Source organism: Phalacrocorax carbo, chromosome 3, assembly GCF_963921805.1.
Source record: "Phalacrocorax carbo chromosome 3, bPhaCar2.1, whole genome shotgun sequence".
In the NCBI taxonomy this organism is placed as follows: domain Eukaryota; kingdom Metazoa; phylum Chordata; class Aves; order Suliformes; family Phalacrocoracidae; genus Phalacrocorax; species Phalacrocorax carbo.
Window position 1 is genome coordinate 3,729,699 of NC_087515.1, and position 18,445 is coordinate 3,748,143.

The 18,445-nt window shown below is 46.7% G+C and overlaps 3 protein-coding genes across 5 annotated transcripts; 1 reads left to right on the forward strand and 2 right to left on the reverse strand.

Moving 5' to 3' along the window:
* The first annotated feature begins 11 nt into the window (after positions 1-11).
* Positions 12-10,584, forward strand: TBP (TATA-box binding protein). 3 transcript variants are annotated; one of them, XM_064445651.1, is made up of 8 exons: positions 12-358; positions 2,470-2,713; positions 3,331-3,662; positions 5,062-5,149; positions 7,182-7,273; positions 8,471-8,638; positions 8,930-9,024; positions 9,917-10,584. In XM_064445651.1, the coding sequence occupies exons 2-8, from the start codon at positions 2,660-2,662 to the stop codon at positions 9,994-9,996; spliced, it is 909 nt and encodes a 302-aa protein (XP_064301721.1). In that variant the 5' UTR covers positions 12-358; positions 2,470-2,659; the 3' UTR covers positions 9,997-10,584. The 3 variants fall into 3 exon arrangements, with proteins under 3 accessions (XP_064301721.1, XP_064301723.1, XP_064301722.1); XM_064445653.1 differs by lacking the exon at positions 12-358 and adding an exon at positions 494-790; XM_064445652.1 differs by lacking the exon at positions 12-358 and having other exon boundaries at positions 1,473-2,713.
* LOC135312383 (basic proline-rich protein-like) lies at positions 668-2,661 on the reverse strand. The gene is made up of 2 exons (XM_064445461.1): positions 2,641-2,661; positions 668-1,513 (listed from the first exon to the last, which is right to left on the reverse strand). The coding sequence occupies exons 1-2, from the start codon at positions 2,659-2,661 to the stop codon at positions 668-670; spliced, it is 867 nt and encodes a 288-aa protein (XP_064301531.1).
* A 1,962-nt stretch (positions 10,585-12,546) lies between the features above and the next one.
* On the reverse strand, positions 12,547-18,241 carry PDCD2 (programmed cell death 2). The gene is made up of 6 exons (XM_064445650.1): positions 17,918-18,241; positions 17,583-17,834; positions 16,077-16,262; positions 14,927-15,042; positions 13,601-13,717; positions 12,547-12,946 (listed from the first exon to the last, which is right to left on the reverse strand). Exons 1-6 carry the CDS (start codon positions 18,213-18,215, stop codon positions 12,749-12,751), a joined length of 1,167 nt encoding a protein of 388 aa, XP_064301720.1. The 5' UTR covers positions 18,216-18,241; the 3' UTR covers positions 12,547-12,748.
* Positions 18,242-18,445: the final 204 nt, after the last annotated feature.

Below are 18,445 nucleotides of genomic sequence, written 5' to 3' on the forward strand. Positions count from 1 at the left end.
GGTGGGTCCTGGCGGTTGTTGGGCGCTGCGGTGGCGGGTACCCGGCTCCCACCGACCCTCTACCCTCCCACCGCTCCCCGCCGGGCTGCGGGCTCTGCGCGATCCCGCGGGGCCCTTCCCCGCCTGGGCTTGGCGGGGCTCCCCCGGCACGGCGCGCAGCACCGGCACCGGCGTTCGCCCGCTCCAGGCGCTGTCAGCCCCTGCTGCCGCGGGCCCGGTCTCTGAGGCAGAGCAGGTCGATAGCGGCTGTGGTGGGGGGACCAAAGACCACCCTCCGTGTATCTGAACCGGCGGGGAACGGAGCGGCTACTGCTCTGGGATAAGGGGAGCACCCTGAGAAACGCTATGAGGAGCGAGGGTGAGGAGGGGCGCGGGTCCTCGGGGTGGGTCGGGGGGCGCGGCGCCGGCAGGAACCGGCGGCGGGGAGGGGCTGGCGTGGCGGCACGCCCGGGGAGCGGGGGGGGGGGCTGCAGGGGACGCGCTCCTCCGCCGAGCGAGGGGCGGCGATTTGCACAGCTAGGAAATGGGGAACGACCTTCCGGCACCGGAGCCGGTAGCCAGGCCCGGCGCAGGAGCCACGCGTGCTAACGCCGGGCGCTGCCGGGGAACGGCGACCCCGGCTCCGCGGTCCGTGGGCTCGAGGGCGGCCGCCTCCCCACGCCCTCACTCAAGATGGTGGTGGGGGAGGCGGTGCGGGGCGCGCGGCGGAAGTGACGCGCTCGGGGCGCGCCGGCGGCGCAGCTTGGCTCCTGCGGGCGCTGTGAGGCGGCGGCGGCGGCGGGAGCGGCAGGTACCGTCCGCGCCCCACCCGTTCCTTCCACCACTTCCCCCCCGCTCCTCCCCGGGGCCGCTGCCTGAGGAAGGGGCGACGGGTGCTAGCGATGGCCGGGCCTGGACGGGATGGCGGGGGCTTTGCGCGGGGCCGGGCTCGCTCTGCACTTCCCTCCTCCGGCGCCGCCGCAGGGCCGGGGCCCTCCGGGCCGGCCTGAGCCGCGGGGGAAGCGGGGAGGGGCACCCGCCTCAGCGGCGCTCCGGCGCCTCCCGGGGGCGAGCAGCGGCCGGCGGGGCTGGGGGTGGGTCGGCCGCGGGGGTCACCGCGTTCCCCGGGGTGGGGGGGTGCGGTGCTGCGGCCGGCCTTGGGGCGGGTGGGGGGCGCGGAGGCGCAGGAGGGGGTCGCCTCATGCCGAAAGCGGCTCTTTGCGAGGCTGGCTGTGTGTTGCGGGGAGTCGGGGCCTTCTCCGGGGCGTCTCTTGCCTCCGGGCTCGGTTTCCTCGAGAAAAAACGTTCCCCGGCGTTTGTAGCGGAGAGGCGAGCAAGCCACGGTTAGGCGGTTGCAAGATGGACCTCTGCGTAGGTGGCGTCCTGACGACGGGTCCTGGCATGCCTGGTGTCTGGGCTTCCTACTGAACAGCCGGGCTGTCGAGGAGTTGACTTTGTTTCTTCTGGGGTAACGTTTAGGCTTGTATTTTACCCCTGTCTCCAGGTTGTAAGAGCTGGGTGCTTTGTTTGATGCCTTCAGTAAAGATAATATTATCTTATGGGCATGTGGAAGAAAAGCATGTTTTTTCAGCTGCAGTATAAATATTAATGTAACTTTGAGTTGTCATACCTTAAAAAAAAAAACACAACAAAACCAAAAAAGCTGAATAGGCTTTCTAAAAATTTTGAGGTGGTCTACCTCTAGTCTAAAAATGACACTATTTCTGGGCAATATGTATCTAGCTAAGAAAGCTGTAATCTAATGGAAAAATATTCACTGTCAAGGTGTAAATTCTCTACTTGCGGTGTTTAAATTCTCCACTTGTGGTGTTTATTTCCATAACACAAGAGAGGTATAGTTAAAAAAAAAAAAAAAATTAAAAAATTGCATGCATTTCACTTCTGTACCTGAAATTGGCTTTCACATATTTCTTTTTTTCCCCCCTAAAGTACATGTCATTGTTGTTTGAAACGTGTTAGTGCTTTGTTATGGAAGTGGATGGAAGAGGGTTACCTAGTTCTGATTTGACTGGCGATACATTTCCCATAGAAGAATAAATACTTTTGGAAGCCCAAGCCTTAAAATGGCCAGGAAGAGGCTTACAAGTAGTGTGTCCGTGAGCTTGTCGGTTAGTAGTCAGTGGAATTCAATTTAAAAAAAAAAAAAAATCATCAGTTTTTTTCCAGCTAAAGCAAAGCTTGGAGTAGAATGAGCATTAGCAGCTTGACTTGTTTGTGCAGGAGGGTTTGGTTAGGTAGAGGCCTGCTCATGTGAGTCTGGTTACCCGCCAGGGATTTCAACAGAAGCATGCTGCAAAGGTTCCATAGAGCGTGCCTGAAAAGGGTTATTTTTATGGACTGTGCACGTGTGTGTGTGTGAATGCTCATATATATATTTGTATGTGGGTGTCTCTTATCTAACTCGGCTGCTGATAGGATTGGTTTTGTGTTTAGATATTATTCTCAAGATACTACTTTTTCTTTTTTCAGGCTTTGATTAGTATTTTAGACTCATAACACACATTTCTCTGGAGCTGATGTTTTCCTAAAGCTTTCAGCTTGGCTTAAAAAGCTACTTTGCTGGAATGTTTTAAAGGGTTAAAAACCCTCTAGGGTTTGAAGTTAATTTAAATTAATTGAAGGAAGTACTTCTGGCCTCACCAAAGAAATAACTGGAATCATGGATCAGAACAACAGCTTGCCACCCTACGCTCAAGGCTTGGCCTCCCCTCAGGTAAAAAATGATTTAATATGCAACTGTGATCTGAATTTCTTTGTGAAAGTGTTTCCATTTCTTGCATGTAATTTCAGGTTTTTTGCTCACAGATCTGAAAAATTCTGCTACTTATAATACTAATATAAAGCAGAATTTTAAAGCTGTTGATTTGTATCTCCAGATAGCTGGGATTACTTTAAGTTGAAACGTGACTGACAAGTTGGAAATATTAATTTAGTTTTGGTGGTTGCCCTTTAACTTATATGTAATGGACCGTCGCTGTGCTATGAACATGTTTGGTACGATGGGCACAGTCTTTGTTCAAACAAATGCAAGTTAAATTGTGGGTCAAAGTTGAGAAGAGCTTGCAAGGTAGTATGAGAAGCGTATCGGCATCACTGGCTGGAGGTGAACAGTGCTAGAATTGACACATCCCTAGAGGTACTATTTTATTCTATAGAAGAACTGGATTTCCAAGGGCTTTCTCTTTTTAGCGAGTTACTACTATGTGCCTCAGGTTTGATATGATCAACTTACATTGTTTTATTTTTAGACTCCTTCTGAAAACTTTTTGTCTTAAAACCAAAATGGAGTCACTGGGATCTGTGGTTTCTATTTCACGCTTTCTTCTGTAGGGTGCAATGACTCCAGGAATGCCAATTTTTAGCCCGATGATGCCATATGGCACAGGACTGACACCACAGCCTGTCCAGAGCACCAACAGTCTGTCCATCCTAGAGGAACAGCAGCGGCAGCAGCAGCAGCAGCAAGCAGCGCAGCAGTCTACATCACAGCAAGCGACGCAGGGAACGTCTGGTCAAACTCCCCAGCTCTTCCACTCACAGACTCTTACCACAGCCCCTTTACCGGGAACCACACCTCTGTACCCCTCTCCAATGACGCCGATGACTCCGATAACTCCTGCGACACCGGCGTCAGAGAGCTCTGGGATAGTGCCGCAGCTACAGTGAGTGTCCTGCGTGTTAGTGCATCACATCCGTTCTTAGACAGCCCTTTAAAGACTTGGGACCAAAGCCGTGTCAGGAATTGGGTACTGCATTTTGGTGGAAAGGAAGGCCCTGAGAATTTATGGGCCTCCTCCAGCGATATGAGTAATTTTTGCTTTTATTTTTAGCTTAGCTTCATTGCTAAACCACTTAGGAATATAAACAGTTTCTTAATGATTTGTCATCTGTACATCTTTTAAGCATACCAGTGGAGGATGTTATATATACATCTTCATTTAGCACCACCGTACCTTTTACATCTGTGCACTTTAGGAGTTCGTCATGCTTTAGCTATGAAGTAGCCTGGGTTGATAATCTGGTAGTTCAAAATATGTATACCTTGAAACATATCCTCATTTGTGATTTACTTGGATACTTGTGACCCGTTCACAGAAAAGCAAATGGCTCCACTTTGCGAACAGCTCCACTTTGCTGTGCGTAGAATGTTGTTAGTGAGGTGCTAAAGCAGAATGCGGGAACTGTCACAGCTGAAAGGGAATTAGAAGGGTAAAGGGGAAGAAACTAGTTGCTAGTCTGGGAGCTAGAGCTGAGCTGTACTTAATGTTCCACATGCCCTTCTCTAACTCATGGCTACAGCTGAGTTTGTGATAAGGGGAAAAAAACCCTAGAACTAGGTCTAGGTTTAGGTATGGAAGTATTTGCACCAAACTTTAGTTTTAAAGAGACTTCTAAGCAATTTACAGAAGGCCTGAAGACAAATGGCTGATAATGTGAATTTTGCACTGAAAGAGTAGTTCCTCTTATTTCTTTTTTTTCCTCCCCATTGAGGACCTTCAGATTTCAGGGTTTTCCCAGAAAATGAGTTTCCAAGGAAATTTTGCATCTAGAAATGTCTCTTAAACTTTCTAGAGACTTGCTTTTCTATCACCTGGCAATAGGTTTACCTCCTGGGTCATTCCCACTTAGTCCGGCACCTCTTCTTCCTCCTTGAAGGGCATACTGAGGAGAATTTCAGGTGGTACTATTGCTACCTCATTTTCTCCTGTTTCCAGCAACTTCCCCGATTTTGGTGGGGGCTCTCAGCATGAAGAATTTTTCCTGCCAAACTGAAATAGAGATTCTTCTCATGAGACGCTTTTCATAATAGCTGGCAGATAAGGAGGAATCAGCAATCATGCCTTAGGAGCTACTGCCCTACAGAAGGAGGTTCCTGAGCCAAAACACTGCTCAGTGCTCCTGTCAGTAGGAAAGTAATTCAAACTCACTGGGAGAAACAAATTTAAAAGAAAAGCACAAAAAACCACCAAACCAATAAAATTAATCAAGCACGGTTGAAAATGAGGAACGTACATGAATTCTTTATTGTCTTTTTAATGTATTTCTCTGAACTATCTTCAGGAATATTGTGTCCACGGTGAATCTTGGTTGCAAACTTGACCTAAAAACTATTGCGCTTCGTGCCCGAAATGCTGAATATAATCCCAAGGTAAGAGAAATGTAGTGTGCATCCTATAACAGATATGTCAAAGGCACAGGTTGTGAGTGTAGTTTGCTGTAATAGATTGAAAAACCTTTTTACTATAGATGCAGTTTTACACTGTAGTTAAAGAAATGTTTAAGAAACTCAGAACATTCCGTCAAACTAGTCAAAAGCATTTTCACGCTGGTGTAGGTGTGTTTTACACCAGGTTGTAATTTGGCAGATTTGGGAAGAGCACAGCATGTTTAGGAAGAACCCAACCAACAGTGTAATAAGCTGGCAAAGTTTTCTGTTGTAGAGCTGGCCTCCGCTGTCGTGCATGCGGGCGTGTGTGTTTGTAGTGCTCAGAAAGTTTCTTTTTCATGTTACTGTGAAATGTCTGATGAAGAAGCCGCCTTCCCTGTCTCCCAACGAGGAGAAAGGAAGGAGGAATTCAACCCCCGGGCTCCTGCCGGAGCCACAGTTGTTCTGTATGTGCTGTGGCTTCCTCCACCTGGCTGCTCCCCTGGAATTCGTGTGGTCGCAGCGCAGTCACTGGGTGTTTTTACAGTCTTGCTTCCCCTCTGAGCTCCATTTCTACATGACACCCCTCAGTACTCCGCCATCCTCTCGCTCCCAATGGCTAGGTTTGGTGGAACAGCAAAATGAAATAGATTTTTTTTTTTTTCTTGTCAACTTCTAAGTTGCCTGCTGCTTCTAAATAGCAGTTTGTTAAACCGTGGGGTTTTTTTTCTAGCTCAGGAAACTTTGAACAACAGCAGAGGACCTGGAGCGTTGTATCAAGAAAATTACGTCACTCCAGTTTTCATTTGGGTGGCTCCTCTTGGAAATGTTATCTTTGCCACCACAATAGTTGGACGCCATTTCTAATAAAAGTTTAGAGGTTGTGTAGGTGAATTGACTTGCCTTGGGAAGGTTTCCGTTTTCCTGGGGTGTGCGTTTTTTGTTGTTGTTTTAGTATTTGGGATTTTGCTACAGTTTACCTGGACTCTGCCCTTTAAAGATTAAAGCATGCACGCAGGCATGTGTGATAAATAGCTGTGGCTGTACGTTTATATCAGTGATGCTCTTACGTAATTGCATGTGAGTAGGATATAGTGCAGCAAAAATGTGAGCGTGCCATGGTAACTCTCGAGGTAGGTGGCTGTGTAAAACCTGTAGGCTAGAAAAATCAAAACGAAATGCCATTTTCCACAGCGGAGAGAAAGAAGGGTTATGTAACACAGTCCTACTTTTAGTCAGTCCGTTCCTCTATCAACGAAAGATGTTGCTCAGCTGTATGATTTAAGCCATAGTTTGACAAATGTGCTGTTGGGTAACCCACGCCTACTGCCTTGGTTGGGTCACCAGAGCGGTTTATGGGATCACATGGTGATCCAAGTTAAATAAAACAGGCAAACAGGGGTTTGTGTGTGTGCCCACATCGGTTTCCATTAAGTCTTGCTTCAAAGAGTTTAAGAATATTTGGAAATGCAGGCAGAGATGTTACAGTACTTAGAATAAAAAGCTAGAGCTAACCAGGCTGCTGTGTTCCGCTGTGGTAGTTGAGGTGACTCTTGTTTACACAGGACTTTGATCTCCAGCTGTTCTGTTCACAGGTGTTCCAACACTGTCCAATTTTTTAAGACACAAACAAAACAGATGGTAAAATATTTGCAGACAGATAGTCTTCCGTCCTGCAGATCACATTTCAAGACGTGGAGGAAATGTTGTTTGTTTAAGATGGTCTCTATTGCTCTGTTGCAAAAGTTAGCAATATTTATATGTTGCATTGTGGTAATGAGAGATGAGCTTAGTAAACCAGGAATGCAACGGTAAATATCCTTCCTGTCTGACTCTACCGTTTGGGGGGTGTGTGTGTGTGTTCGAAGCTACTTAAGATTTCAGCATTTCAAGTGAAATTTGAGTGGTCCATAAGTACATTTGAACTTAGTATTTCTTCGCGATATGGTGTAAATTGCTACTTATTATGCAAACGTTGTTTTAATGTAATGATTACAGCAATATATCGCTAATAGTTTCAACACTCACATTTCAGCGTTTTGCTGCTGTTATTATGAGAATAAGAGAACCACGGACTACTGCGCTTATATTCAGCTCTGGAAAAATGGTGTGCACAGGAGCGAAAAGGTATGTTTAGGCATTACAAGCAAACTAATTCAGGCTGGTTTTTCTGTTGTAGTAGAAGTACTATTACTTGTATGCAGTATTTTTATATATACAACAAACTTGTACAGTTATATATAAAAAAAATTTGTATATATACAAAAAAGGTATGACTAAGGTTGCCTCCCAGTTATTTCAAATCGGCTAATATACATTTCTCCATAGAATCTTTCTGTGACTGAAAGGACTTCCTTACAAAAGGGGAAATGGTAGTTCTGTTTCTGAAGCTCTTTCATGCAGTCTGATAAACTGGCTTGCGGATGTTGTTATATTCACTTTTTTGGCTTTGTGGTTATATATTTTTTTTCTAATAATTAAAAATGTTTAACTCTGCACTGGAACTGCTTAAACCATAGTGACAGTGGCAGGGGAAGAGTGATTTTATATTTGAATAGTTTCATTCACCACAGGCCAAGAGCTCCAAGTCTCTGGTCCCTGTAGCCTGATCTGTTCTTAACATGATCATTGAAGCGTAAGAATCGAAAGCTAAACATAAGCTTAACTCCAGCGGGCAGGAGAGAAATTCTGCTCTGAAGAAGTCTGTTCGGAATCCAGAAGGAATAAGCTAATGAGCAGACATGAAAAAAGAGAGCCGTAAAGAAGTGCTTTCTTTGCCCTGTGACATTTGAAGTTCAAGTTGTCTTACTCTGTGTTAGGAGCAACCAGATCCTCAGCGGTTCACAAAAGTGAAGCAAACTGAGTTCTGCAGCAGCGTGTAAGGCTGTGCAGTTGCGTTAAACCCAGGTTTGAATGCCTGGGCTGGCTCGAGCGGAGAGGTTTGGCAGTTTACAGATTTTTATGGAAATACGCATTTTTCTAGCAGTAGTTCAAAGTTTTCTTCACCGAAAACAATTTTCATCCCTCATTAGAGGGATGCAGGTTGATATTTTCGGAGTGTGAAATATGTGGATTTATAGTTTACTGTTTTCTGCCTCATGAACAGCGAGTACAATGCTAATGGTGGTCAGGATCCTAGTACCAAATTCAGTGTGCAAACCAGTGCTAGATGTTAATTTTGGCTGTGAAGATTTTGCATGTGACCTTGCCCTCCCCTTCAACACAGACATTTTTTTTTTTTCCTCATTAAGTAGTTGTGGTTTAATGCTATTTGTTTCAGTTAATAACTGAGGAAATAATATGGATATTCTTCTCTCACTTCAGCGAGGAGCAATCCAGACTGGCAGCAAGGAAGTATGCAAGAGTTGTTCAGAAACTGGGTTTTCCTGCAAAATTTTTGGATTTTAAAATTCAGAACATGGTGGGCAGCTGTGATGTGAAGTTTCCCATCAGATTAGAAGGATTGGTACTCACACACCAGCAGTTCAGCAGGTAAAAACAAAAGGCTTCCTTTCGTTTCATTCTTGCTGCATACGGCCTTAGAGTGAGGCCTGTTTAGATTATTCCCTTGCACCAGAGGGAAACCTGCATCTTTGTTCCCATCACTGCTCTGCCTCAGCTGTAACGTGAGGTCGCTGAGTATCAACCCAACAAAGTGATCTTCCCTGCTACTCTCCAGATTTCAGTGAGGTCTACATCTGCTCTGCCTGTTCCTGCAGTCCTGCAGATGAAAGACTGGAACATGTGCCTGCAAGCATGTTTAAACACTGTCTTCTCTTACAGCTACGAGCCGGAACTCTTTCCTGGCTTAATCTACAGAATGATCAAGCCAAGAATTGTTCTCCTTATTTTTGTTTCTGGAAAAGTGGTTTTAACTGGTAAGTGAAGGTGGCGTCTTACGCCAGTAGGTGAGATGTAGACTGTTACAGAGAACACAATACCAGAGGTGTGCTAGTTGCTAGGTGCTTTCCTTTAGAGGAGACAGTACTAAGAACAGATAGCTCAGTATCCTGTGGATGAGAGCACACAAAGCAAACAACACGTTTGGCTAAATCCATATAAGCAGTGATTGTGAATCCTAATCAAGTGTGCAGGTGCCCAAGAAGCTGTAAGAGCGCAGGTAATGCTTCTGGCAAAATCTGAAAGTCTGTGCGTGCTCCAGCTCGGCTGGAGGCTGCTGCTGTTCTCCTCTGACACAGCTGCCAAAGAAGGGGACATACCCGAGGCTCTGGGACCTCCTCAGCCTCAGGCACCCCTCCTATGCCCGTCCTTTTCCCTTCCTGCTGAGTCTTACTATGGAGAAAAAAGCCCACAAGGCTCACAGGCAAAAGAAGGAGCATATCCCTGCAGCATGGCAAGCGGCCAGTGGGGCTCTGTTGCGGTCTCCATCACCAGGTGGTGCTCCCCAGGTGTTCCCACTCTCAAAAACAGCTCCCCCAGTTAGTTAGGCCTTTCTGCAGGGACACCCTGCAGGGCTGTGCTTTGCAGCTGGGTCCCCTGCAGAATCTATGCATAGAAAAATCCCGTTTGCAAGTACAGCGTAAGCACAGAGCTGCTAATGAAAGTTTTACCAGTTATCAGAATAAACATGAGAAGGCTGGTAACGTGTGCTCTATATGAAATGGATATTTTAAAAAAACAGATTGTAAAAATAGGGGTTTATGGATATGCATAGGTTTTATATAGTCACATTCAAATAAACGTTCTAAAAGCTGAAATCAAGTATTTGGCAAAAGGTACAAACTAACTCAATTCCTGCTCTTTCTCTAGGTGCTAAAGTACGAGCAGAGATCTATGAAGCATTTGAAAACATCTATCCTATTTTAAAGGGATTCAGAAAGACAACGTAACAGTTTCTCCATCTTTCAGAGAAATTGGGGGTATATTTTAAAGGTACTGCGTATGGCACAGCAGTGACAGGAGATGGACTTCCAGTGAAACTGCAACACCAGGACTTGGACTCTTTCCCAGTTAGTGCCTACTTCCCTGACGCTCAAGGGGAACCGTGTTATTGGTTATGTCTACTGAGTTACTGTGAGTTGCTTTACTGGGCTGTTCCTGGAGCAGTCTCTCCAAGTTTTATTTATATTCTAGCTTTTAAATAGTTTTAATGCCAGTTCTATTAATAGAAAATCCATAAGTTGGTTTAAAAGACAAATGCAACTGTGTCACTCAGTGTATAAACCACTTAAATTGCCATGTATATATGTTTTAACTTCCTTCCGTAAGACCATGGTTTTTATAATTTTCAGAACTTAAGCTTTTAAATTTTTTCAATTTTAAATTTCTTTGGTGCCAGACACATTCCCTCTTTCCAGTATTAAGCAAGACAGAATAAATTTATTAATGAAAATGGCTCACTGTACATATATATATAATATATACCTTTCTTCTTTCTTCCTTCCACTCCACATGTACAATAAACCCTGTTTATACAATTACGGGAACTGTCTTAATGAATTTTAAAATTACCCAGCTGGTAGAGCGACATACATCGAAAACTTCTTTATTTTCCCCATTTCATCTGGATTTTTCGGTAGCACATGCAGTGCTGGAAGGGACCTGTCATTTTGAGAGACTCTCAGCACTGCTCTGGCTTGCTTACCAGCGGTCACATCCTTGGCATCGTCTAGCTTGAGTGTTTCTAGTATGTTAAAGCAAAAGAGATGACTGGTTAAAGAAGGTTGTGTTCAAGTATGTCTTGCCTCGTGTTCAATAGCTGGGATTTATTCAAGTCTTAAATAACGACACTTGACTGAATTGGAACAAAAGGTCCCTGCTTAGCTTCTAGGATTTCTTTAAATTACTACTTTTGTATTTTACCAACTATGCCAGTCTCACTATATTAGTGTTCCTGTAAAATGTCAAAGCCCTTCCAACTAGAGTCAGTGTGTACATAATCTTCCCTCTGAACTGTGCTTGAAGCTTAACGGGCAGAGAACTGAAAATAAACTCTTTTTTTTTCTCCAGTAAGTTTCCAGTAATAGTAACCTCCTTTCTCTGACTTGCACATTCTTTCAAACAGCTTTTATCTAAAACTAACCCCAGCGTAATGGTGGTCTCAACACCGTGGTTGGTGTTTCATTCCAGACACAATGAAGTTCTGGCTGGCTTTGCTACTGTTCCATGTGCAGATTCTGAGTGACTTTAATCCTTAGTCCTCTCCCCTCCCCCTGTAGCATTGTACACCAGTGTTTCTCCAGGCATTTTAATAACTGGCTTCACGAATCTTACCAAAAAGCTGCTGTTTAGTAATGTAGCTTTGCCAGGGTGAGTTCAAGATACCCAAACACTGCACTGGCCTCTCTGTGCTGTGAGCTAATGAACATTCCTGGGTGCTCTTGACCATAATTATGGCTGCCCGTGCTTTTGCAGGACCTTGAACTATTACCAACTTACCTGCAGAACTCCTCACTCTGCAGGAAAACTTGGGCCTTTAAGTAACTGTGGGATGGTTTTCAATAAAATCAGTTGAGCTGCACTACAGTCATTTAAGATACCGCAAACAGTATCATGACACGTAGCAAGGCTTAAAACCACCCTTTTAGAAATCAAGGTCTGTGATGACCAAACAGCTTGTACTCAAATGAGCAGGCAAGGAATGCTTTATGTATGTGCAACATCTAAATTAATCCCCAAAAAACTCAACGGTGGGCCTAGGGCTTTCATAAAATCACCTTCAAAATCACTGCTAAGCAGCCATGAATGGTTTGAGCAGGATAAGGGAATATGCAACTGAAGTAAATTCTATACTGAGATGTTCCACCCACTCCTCCCCCCTCCAAAAAAAGCCCAGCCCACCACCGCTACCAAAGGTAGCTATAGCCACAGGAGCAGTTAAGTGACTACGCCAGTAAATCACCGTTATGGTTTCATGTTTCTCTTGCCTCAGCTATATGGCAGCCAAACAGCAGAAGAATCCCTGCAGAGGGGATTTATTTTTTCAACTTCACCAAAGTTGGCAGAGTTGAGGTACAATTCAGCTTGAAAATCTGCTGCTCCAGGCAGCGAGTAACAAAACAAACATGAATTCTGGTATGGCTGGCTCTGTTTAAGCTGCTTCTGCACCAGATAGTTCCATGCAGAAATAGTTTAACTCAGTTAATAGGTTTAAGTCAGATAAAACAATTTTTGTGCATTTTATCTTGAATAAGGACTCAGAATACATAACAAATGCCAAGTTAGCGTCAGTGTGCGTTTTGAGAAAGAGAAGCAGATTTCAATTCCACAGTGAAAGGCTACACAGCTTTGCCTTAGCTATGACTTCTGTACGCCTCCTGAGCTTAACCACTCAAGTGGTCTTACAGCAGCCTGCTTTTCTCAGTGAATTAATGTTAATTTGTGAGTAGCACAAAGAAAATCCTGACAGTTCAGTCACCAACAGAAGGTACTTTCACCAATCGAAAAAAATATTTCATCTTTATTTAAATATCTAGAATGAAATTCACTGAGCAAATGCATCTGGCTTCATTACCAGGTTGAAGTAAAAGCCCCTGTGGAGCACTTCCAGTAGTTCTATCACTGTTAGAAGGCACACAGGTATCGGTGACTTCAGTTACCTGTTTGCAAGGTGCAGAGATGCACTGAAACAAGGCAGGTGTTCTATTTAGATGACTCCGCGTAGTAACTTGATGGAAGTTCAATAGAGCCTGCAGAGAAGTCTTGTTTCCATATGAACTCTTCCCGGTATTCACTCCCCTCACCGCAGTTGTCCGCACAAGTGTACGCCACCAGCGTTCCCCAGTCAATGCTCTCTCCAAGGCTGTCAACCTGAAGGTGGTTCAGGAGCTGTGGCATAATCTTCAAGGAGAAACAAGGGTTTAGAGGCAGGCCGCCGCTCGCTACCCTCTCCCTGTGTCTCTTCCCAAAGAAGGGTCCTGCCTTCATCTTCTCTTACACCAAAATCCCAGTCAAAGCCAGTAACTCATCAGCGCAGATAAAATACATCTGGAATTCCCAGAACAGTGGAGTAGAATGAAAGGCGTGGCCCTACTTGTTCTATCTACAGAAGTTTTATTTGACTAAGCGTTGCCTCCTGCAAGCTGAAGTTACCTTCAAAACTATGTGTCTTTGCATGACGTTAAGCGTATTCACCGTACACATGCTTCTAGCATCCGAAATTCTACATCTGAATGCTTCCAATGGGAATTGCCAATTCACAGCATAAAGGCTTTTTTTTAAAAAACACATACAATACTTAAGAGATGGTTCCATATTCACAAATGCACCATTTTATGGATAGTGCAAAGTATCAGCTGGGAACCTACCTTCTGTATGTGAAAGTCTGTAGGAAAAAGCAGTTATATAACAGTATAAGAGCGCTCTACACTTTAGCATAGTCACTTTGTAACAACTTGAACTACCTCACTCTAATTACAAACCAACACCTACGCAATTTGAGCCTGTTAAGTCTGAACGACATTACCTATATTATCTTTAAATGAATTTACGTACCTGGAATTCAAAAATCCTTTTGGCACCACATGAGCAATTTGGGATATCCTTTTCTTCAGGAATATTTTCACCTGATACCCAGATTGGGCCTTCTCCTCCTCTGCAGTATCTAATAATCTGAAATAGAGCGGAAGTTTAAGTTCTCAAGACTGTCTTTTCATCTTGGTATAAAATTGGTATTTACTGACATAGAGTGGTAAGATGGTGCAGAAAAAGAACGGTTTCTTTAAGTAATACCCATGGCGATGTCTGTCAGTCGCAAATGCAGTACTCTAAATAAGAGAGGTTCTTTATTTAAGTTTTCTTAGCACCTTTTTCAATGATCCAGGGATAAATTGCAAAGATTTGGTTTCTGTAATTAAGGGACCCAGAAATGCTAGATCAGGCATTTTACAGCCTTAGGATGGAGGAGGAGCAGATACAAGTGTATAGAAAAGCCAGGAATGCAACCCAGCTCCTTCCCTTCCGTTTGCAGCTCTGCGTCCAAAGGCAAGGGGAGTGTCCTAATGCCCGAGGAGGAGGCATTTTCAGCCACTGATATCCTCTGTTGTTGTTACTATCTACTTACACAGCAAAGCCGGCATTATGAGCAAGAGGACCCTTATGCAGATCAGTCAGCATGGGGATGGTCAGAGAGGGAGGTGATGCACCTACCCCAGAGGAGGGAACAGACTCAACATCTCCTGCTTTCTGGATATGTACCCTCACCCCTCAGCCACGAGGTAAAACATGGGGAGGATTTCTTCTTCCTCCACGACCTTCACAGATTTAGGCCTGTGTTTCCTTTGGCTGGAATCAGGAACTGTTTTTGTTTGACAATGTGGCTTTTTTCAGCCTCTTGTGTTAGCAGGAGATAGCATGGGGGAGATCTCTGGTGTACATAGGTGAAATTTTAAAGCCATCACTAATTTCTTCAACCTTAAAAAAAGCCCAACCAACCCCTGCCCCATGCAGCTGGTGACTGACAGAGCTCCCCTCTCAAGTTTTGGTTCTGCCGAGGAGGAAAGCCAACAGGGCAAAGGTGGGGAGCAGAGCGATGGTTCACCACCTCCTCTGGTTAGAAGCACTTCACAGCGCGGCAGGGCCTCCCCGCCTCCTCATCCTGACCAATTTCTGTCCGAGATAGATGAGCAGGTGCTAAATTCTTACTCCAGCATGAATCAAGTTCTGCACATAAGGAAGACTGGGGCATGTGGTTGGGGTGTGTACAGGATGAGGGGGCATCCTCATTGCCATTTCTAACCGCAGGCATGAAAGGCAGTGAACCATTTTGCAGGTGCAGCTGTGCCAGAACCTCCAAGTTCTATGGCTGCCCCATCTTCTGACCTGCTCTGGTTCAGCAGCTATTCGCTCTTTAAACATCTGGAAGATCTTGTCTTCTTTGGTCTCATGTTTTGCCATTGCTTCCAATGTCTCTTCATCCAAGGACTGAAATGCTTCACCTAACAAGAAAAAAAAAATCCAAAGGTTAAAGGCTAATACAAGACAGCCAAAAGTTAAAACCAATATTGTACCTGTAAGTGCATTTTGCCCTCAAGAATCATTTGCAGGATAAATCACCAAGACTACTTCTTTTTGTGATATATTACAATTCAGCCACACACAGATCCATTTACTAGTTTTAGTTGCATTTTAAACACAGATGTCAGTAGTAGAACGCTGGAAAGGGAAGGAGTCAATCTACCACAGTTTATGGCTCCCAGCGGGGATCACCAAGGTTGCTGAGCCTTCAGAACGTGACATCCGGAAAAGGCCACCCGTGCCATGCATGTACACATGCCAGACTTCAGTTTCTAGCACTGAAGAGTTTAGCTGTTACACTCCCGCATTCACATCAACCCAGCAGCCTCGAGACACCTTTAGACCACAGCAAGGGAGAGCTGAGAGGCCAGCGGCCTTCTCCTGTCCCAAACACCACAAGCTCCCCAACCCGGGCGTGTGCAAAGCTGGTGTGGTGAGCTGCAAACGCATCGCGAAGCTGGCAGGGAAGAGGTGCCTGCACTTGGACTGCTTAATTCAAGGTCAATCAAATTAGCCCCAGAACAGTTTTCTATCACAGACAGATTTGTTACGTATTTTCCGTAAATTAAGACAAATTGAACCAAGTCAAGGGAAGGCCATCTAACCCCGTCTCCTGACTCCAACAGTGTCCAGCAGCAGGTGCTCAGGGCCCTGTTTTTCTCACTTGGTTGCTCCTCACCTGCGGAAGCTCAACAGCGTAACTCCCAGCTACTCACAGCTTTGCTGCAGCAACAGCCACCCCAACAGCTCCTGGGGCTGGGGCTTAGTAACTCTCTTCCCTAAAAGCAACTTATAATATGGGATGTATACAGGTAACTTGCATCACAAATGACTGTAGATTCAGCCTTTTGTCACCAGGAGTTAACAATGAACACTTAAAAATCACAGTATTATATTTTAAAGATGTAACACCAGCTTCATTAGGAAGAACTACAGACAGCATCTTATTTCTTACCTGCACTGCCCATAGCTCCGAGTTCCTCCGGTTCTTTCGGGTCCTTTGATGTATCTACAGCTCCTTGTTCATCACTGGGATCTACACTGCTGTCAGCAGGAAATTCTGGTTCCTCAGGTTCTATCAAAATTTCATATTCTGGAAAAAGGAACTCATTATGCTCCGGAATTGCATCCACTGAGTTATCTACAAAACAGAAAACAGATACCACTTCACAACGTCATCTCACGTTGCGCGTCCTTCCCCCCAAAAGCTACACAGCAAACTATGTAGCAAAAATACAGCACAAGCACCACATAAGCAAGAGTGATTTACATCCCTGCTAGACCTGATTTAGGGATAAGGAAGACTTAATATTAAGCACAGTAGAAAACTACGACAGGTGATGCGTTGCTTTGAATCTTTTCCAATCTGAGACACAGAAGACAGACTAAACAGCACTGGCAGCTGCATTTTAAAAACCCAAACCTGCAGTCCGACCGCTCGGTGCGATCTCATTCTGACTAGTGCACACACACAAGTCACGCGTGCATCAGGTGCCCTGAGGCCATACAGGTTTTTATTATTTTTACTTTGCATACTGTGAGTAGGCAAAGTTTCCACAAGCGCATCCAGTAACACCCTCTGTAGTGACGGCACTGACTACGTGCTGGTACATTTCAGGTTTTTGCTCCTTCAATTAAATGTTTCAAACGTCTGACCCATAACTGGATTTGCACAAATCAACTTTTAGCGTTCTGCTTATTTCCACTTCCTACAATCGAAGTCTTTAGGACTAGCATCCCACACCGTGCGATGGGAGATACCTCCCACACACCACGCTCCATTGCGCCGTTAATAATGTGATACTTCTGAAGGCTAAAAAAAAGACTAACTTTAAATGCTCTGTACTTGTCCCTTTAACAACCAGCAAACAAGAGTATGAATAAGACAGCAGGAGAGAGGATGGTTTAAGAAAAGGGTCTCTAAAATAGGACACTCGTGGAAACTGCTCTTTTCATCTACTGATCTTCGCAATACCCTGTGGCTGCAACACCTTGGTATATATCCTTCTACAATTTATGACTAAGCCATCTTAAAAGTAACCTGCAAAAGGAAAAAACTGCTCTACATCCTTTCAGCTTTTTGTGACGTAAGGCGGACAGCAAGAGGTCTTTGAAAGAGACCAAAGGCAGGCCTTAAATTTATTAGCCTTCCAGGAAGAACAAAGATCCCACATTCTTATGTCAGATTAAGTAAACATCTAGGAGAAACAAAAGCGCCTGAAAAAATTGCTGACGGTTCCCTTGCAAGTCACAAAACACCACAAAAGCCATGCCCTTTTTTCTCTCCCCTGCAGGCCCTTGCCCCACCAGCAAGCGAGCCCGGCACGCTGAAGGGACCGCGGTCTTTGCAACAGTAACGCTTCCCGGCGAGCAGCGGCCGTCAGAGCGCGTCACCCCGCGGCTCGCAAGCGCCGGCGCCAGCGGCACCCCGGCAGCGGCCGCCCCACCCGCGGCCCCGCACCTCCGCCGGCGTGCTGCCCGCAGGTCCGCCGGTGTCCCCACCGCCAGTCCAGCGCCTGGTGCTCGGGGCCGCAGTAGGCGGCGCGGCGGCAGCGCCCGCAGGCGCGGGGCCCCAGGCAGCCGCAGACGCGGCAGAGAGCGGCGCCGCCGCCCAGCCGGCAGGGGGGCGCGGCGGCAGCGCCCGGCGGCGGCTCCTCGGGGGGCGGCTCCTCGGGGTAGGTGCCGTTCCGCCGCGGCAGCTGGTTCCGGAACACTGCGGGGGAGGAGAGCCGGCGGTCAGCGGGGCGACGGGCGGCGGCCCTCTCCCCCTACCGTGGCCGCCGCCCCCCGCCTCACCGCAGAGCGGCCCCCGCGGGCCCGGTAGACGGTAGCAGGCGGCGCGGCGGCAGGCGAAGACGAAGAGGGTGCGGTGGAAGGCGTCGGGGCGGCCGGGCAGCGGCGCGTACAGCTGGAGCAGGAAGGCGCAGGGCTGCTGGCAGCGGCCGCAGCGCAGGGCGGCGGGACCCGGCAGCCCGGCCTCCCCCAGCCACGCCGGCCGCCCGCCGACCTTGCTGGGGAAGTAGGGGCTGCGCAGCCGCCAGGCCTCGCCCGGCCCCGCCGCCGCGGCGAAACCCAGCTCCACGCCGGCCGCCATGCTGCCGCCGGAAAGGGAGCGGGGCGGGCCTCGGCTCGCGCCCGGCCCCCTCAGCCACCGCCCCCAACGGCCGCCACGCGCCCGGCCCCCAACGGCCAACGGCCGCCTCGCGCCCGCCCCTCGGGTTGTGTGAGGGCGGGAACGGAGGCGGCAGTCAGCGGGGGTGGGGGCAGAGATGACAGACACGTTAGCGACGCTGCTTTAATTCAGCCTTTAAATGTAACGTTCAT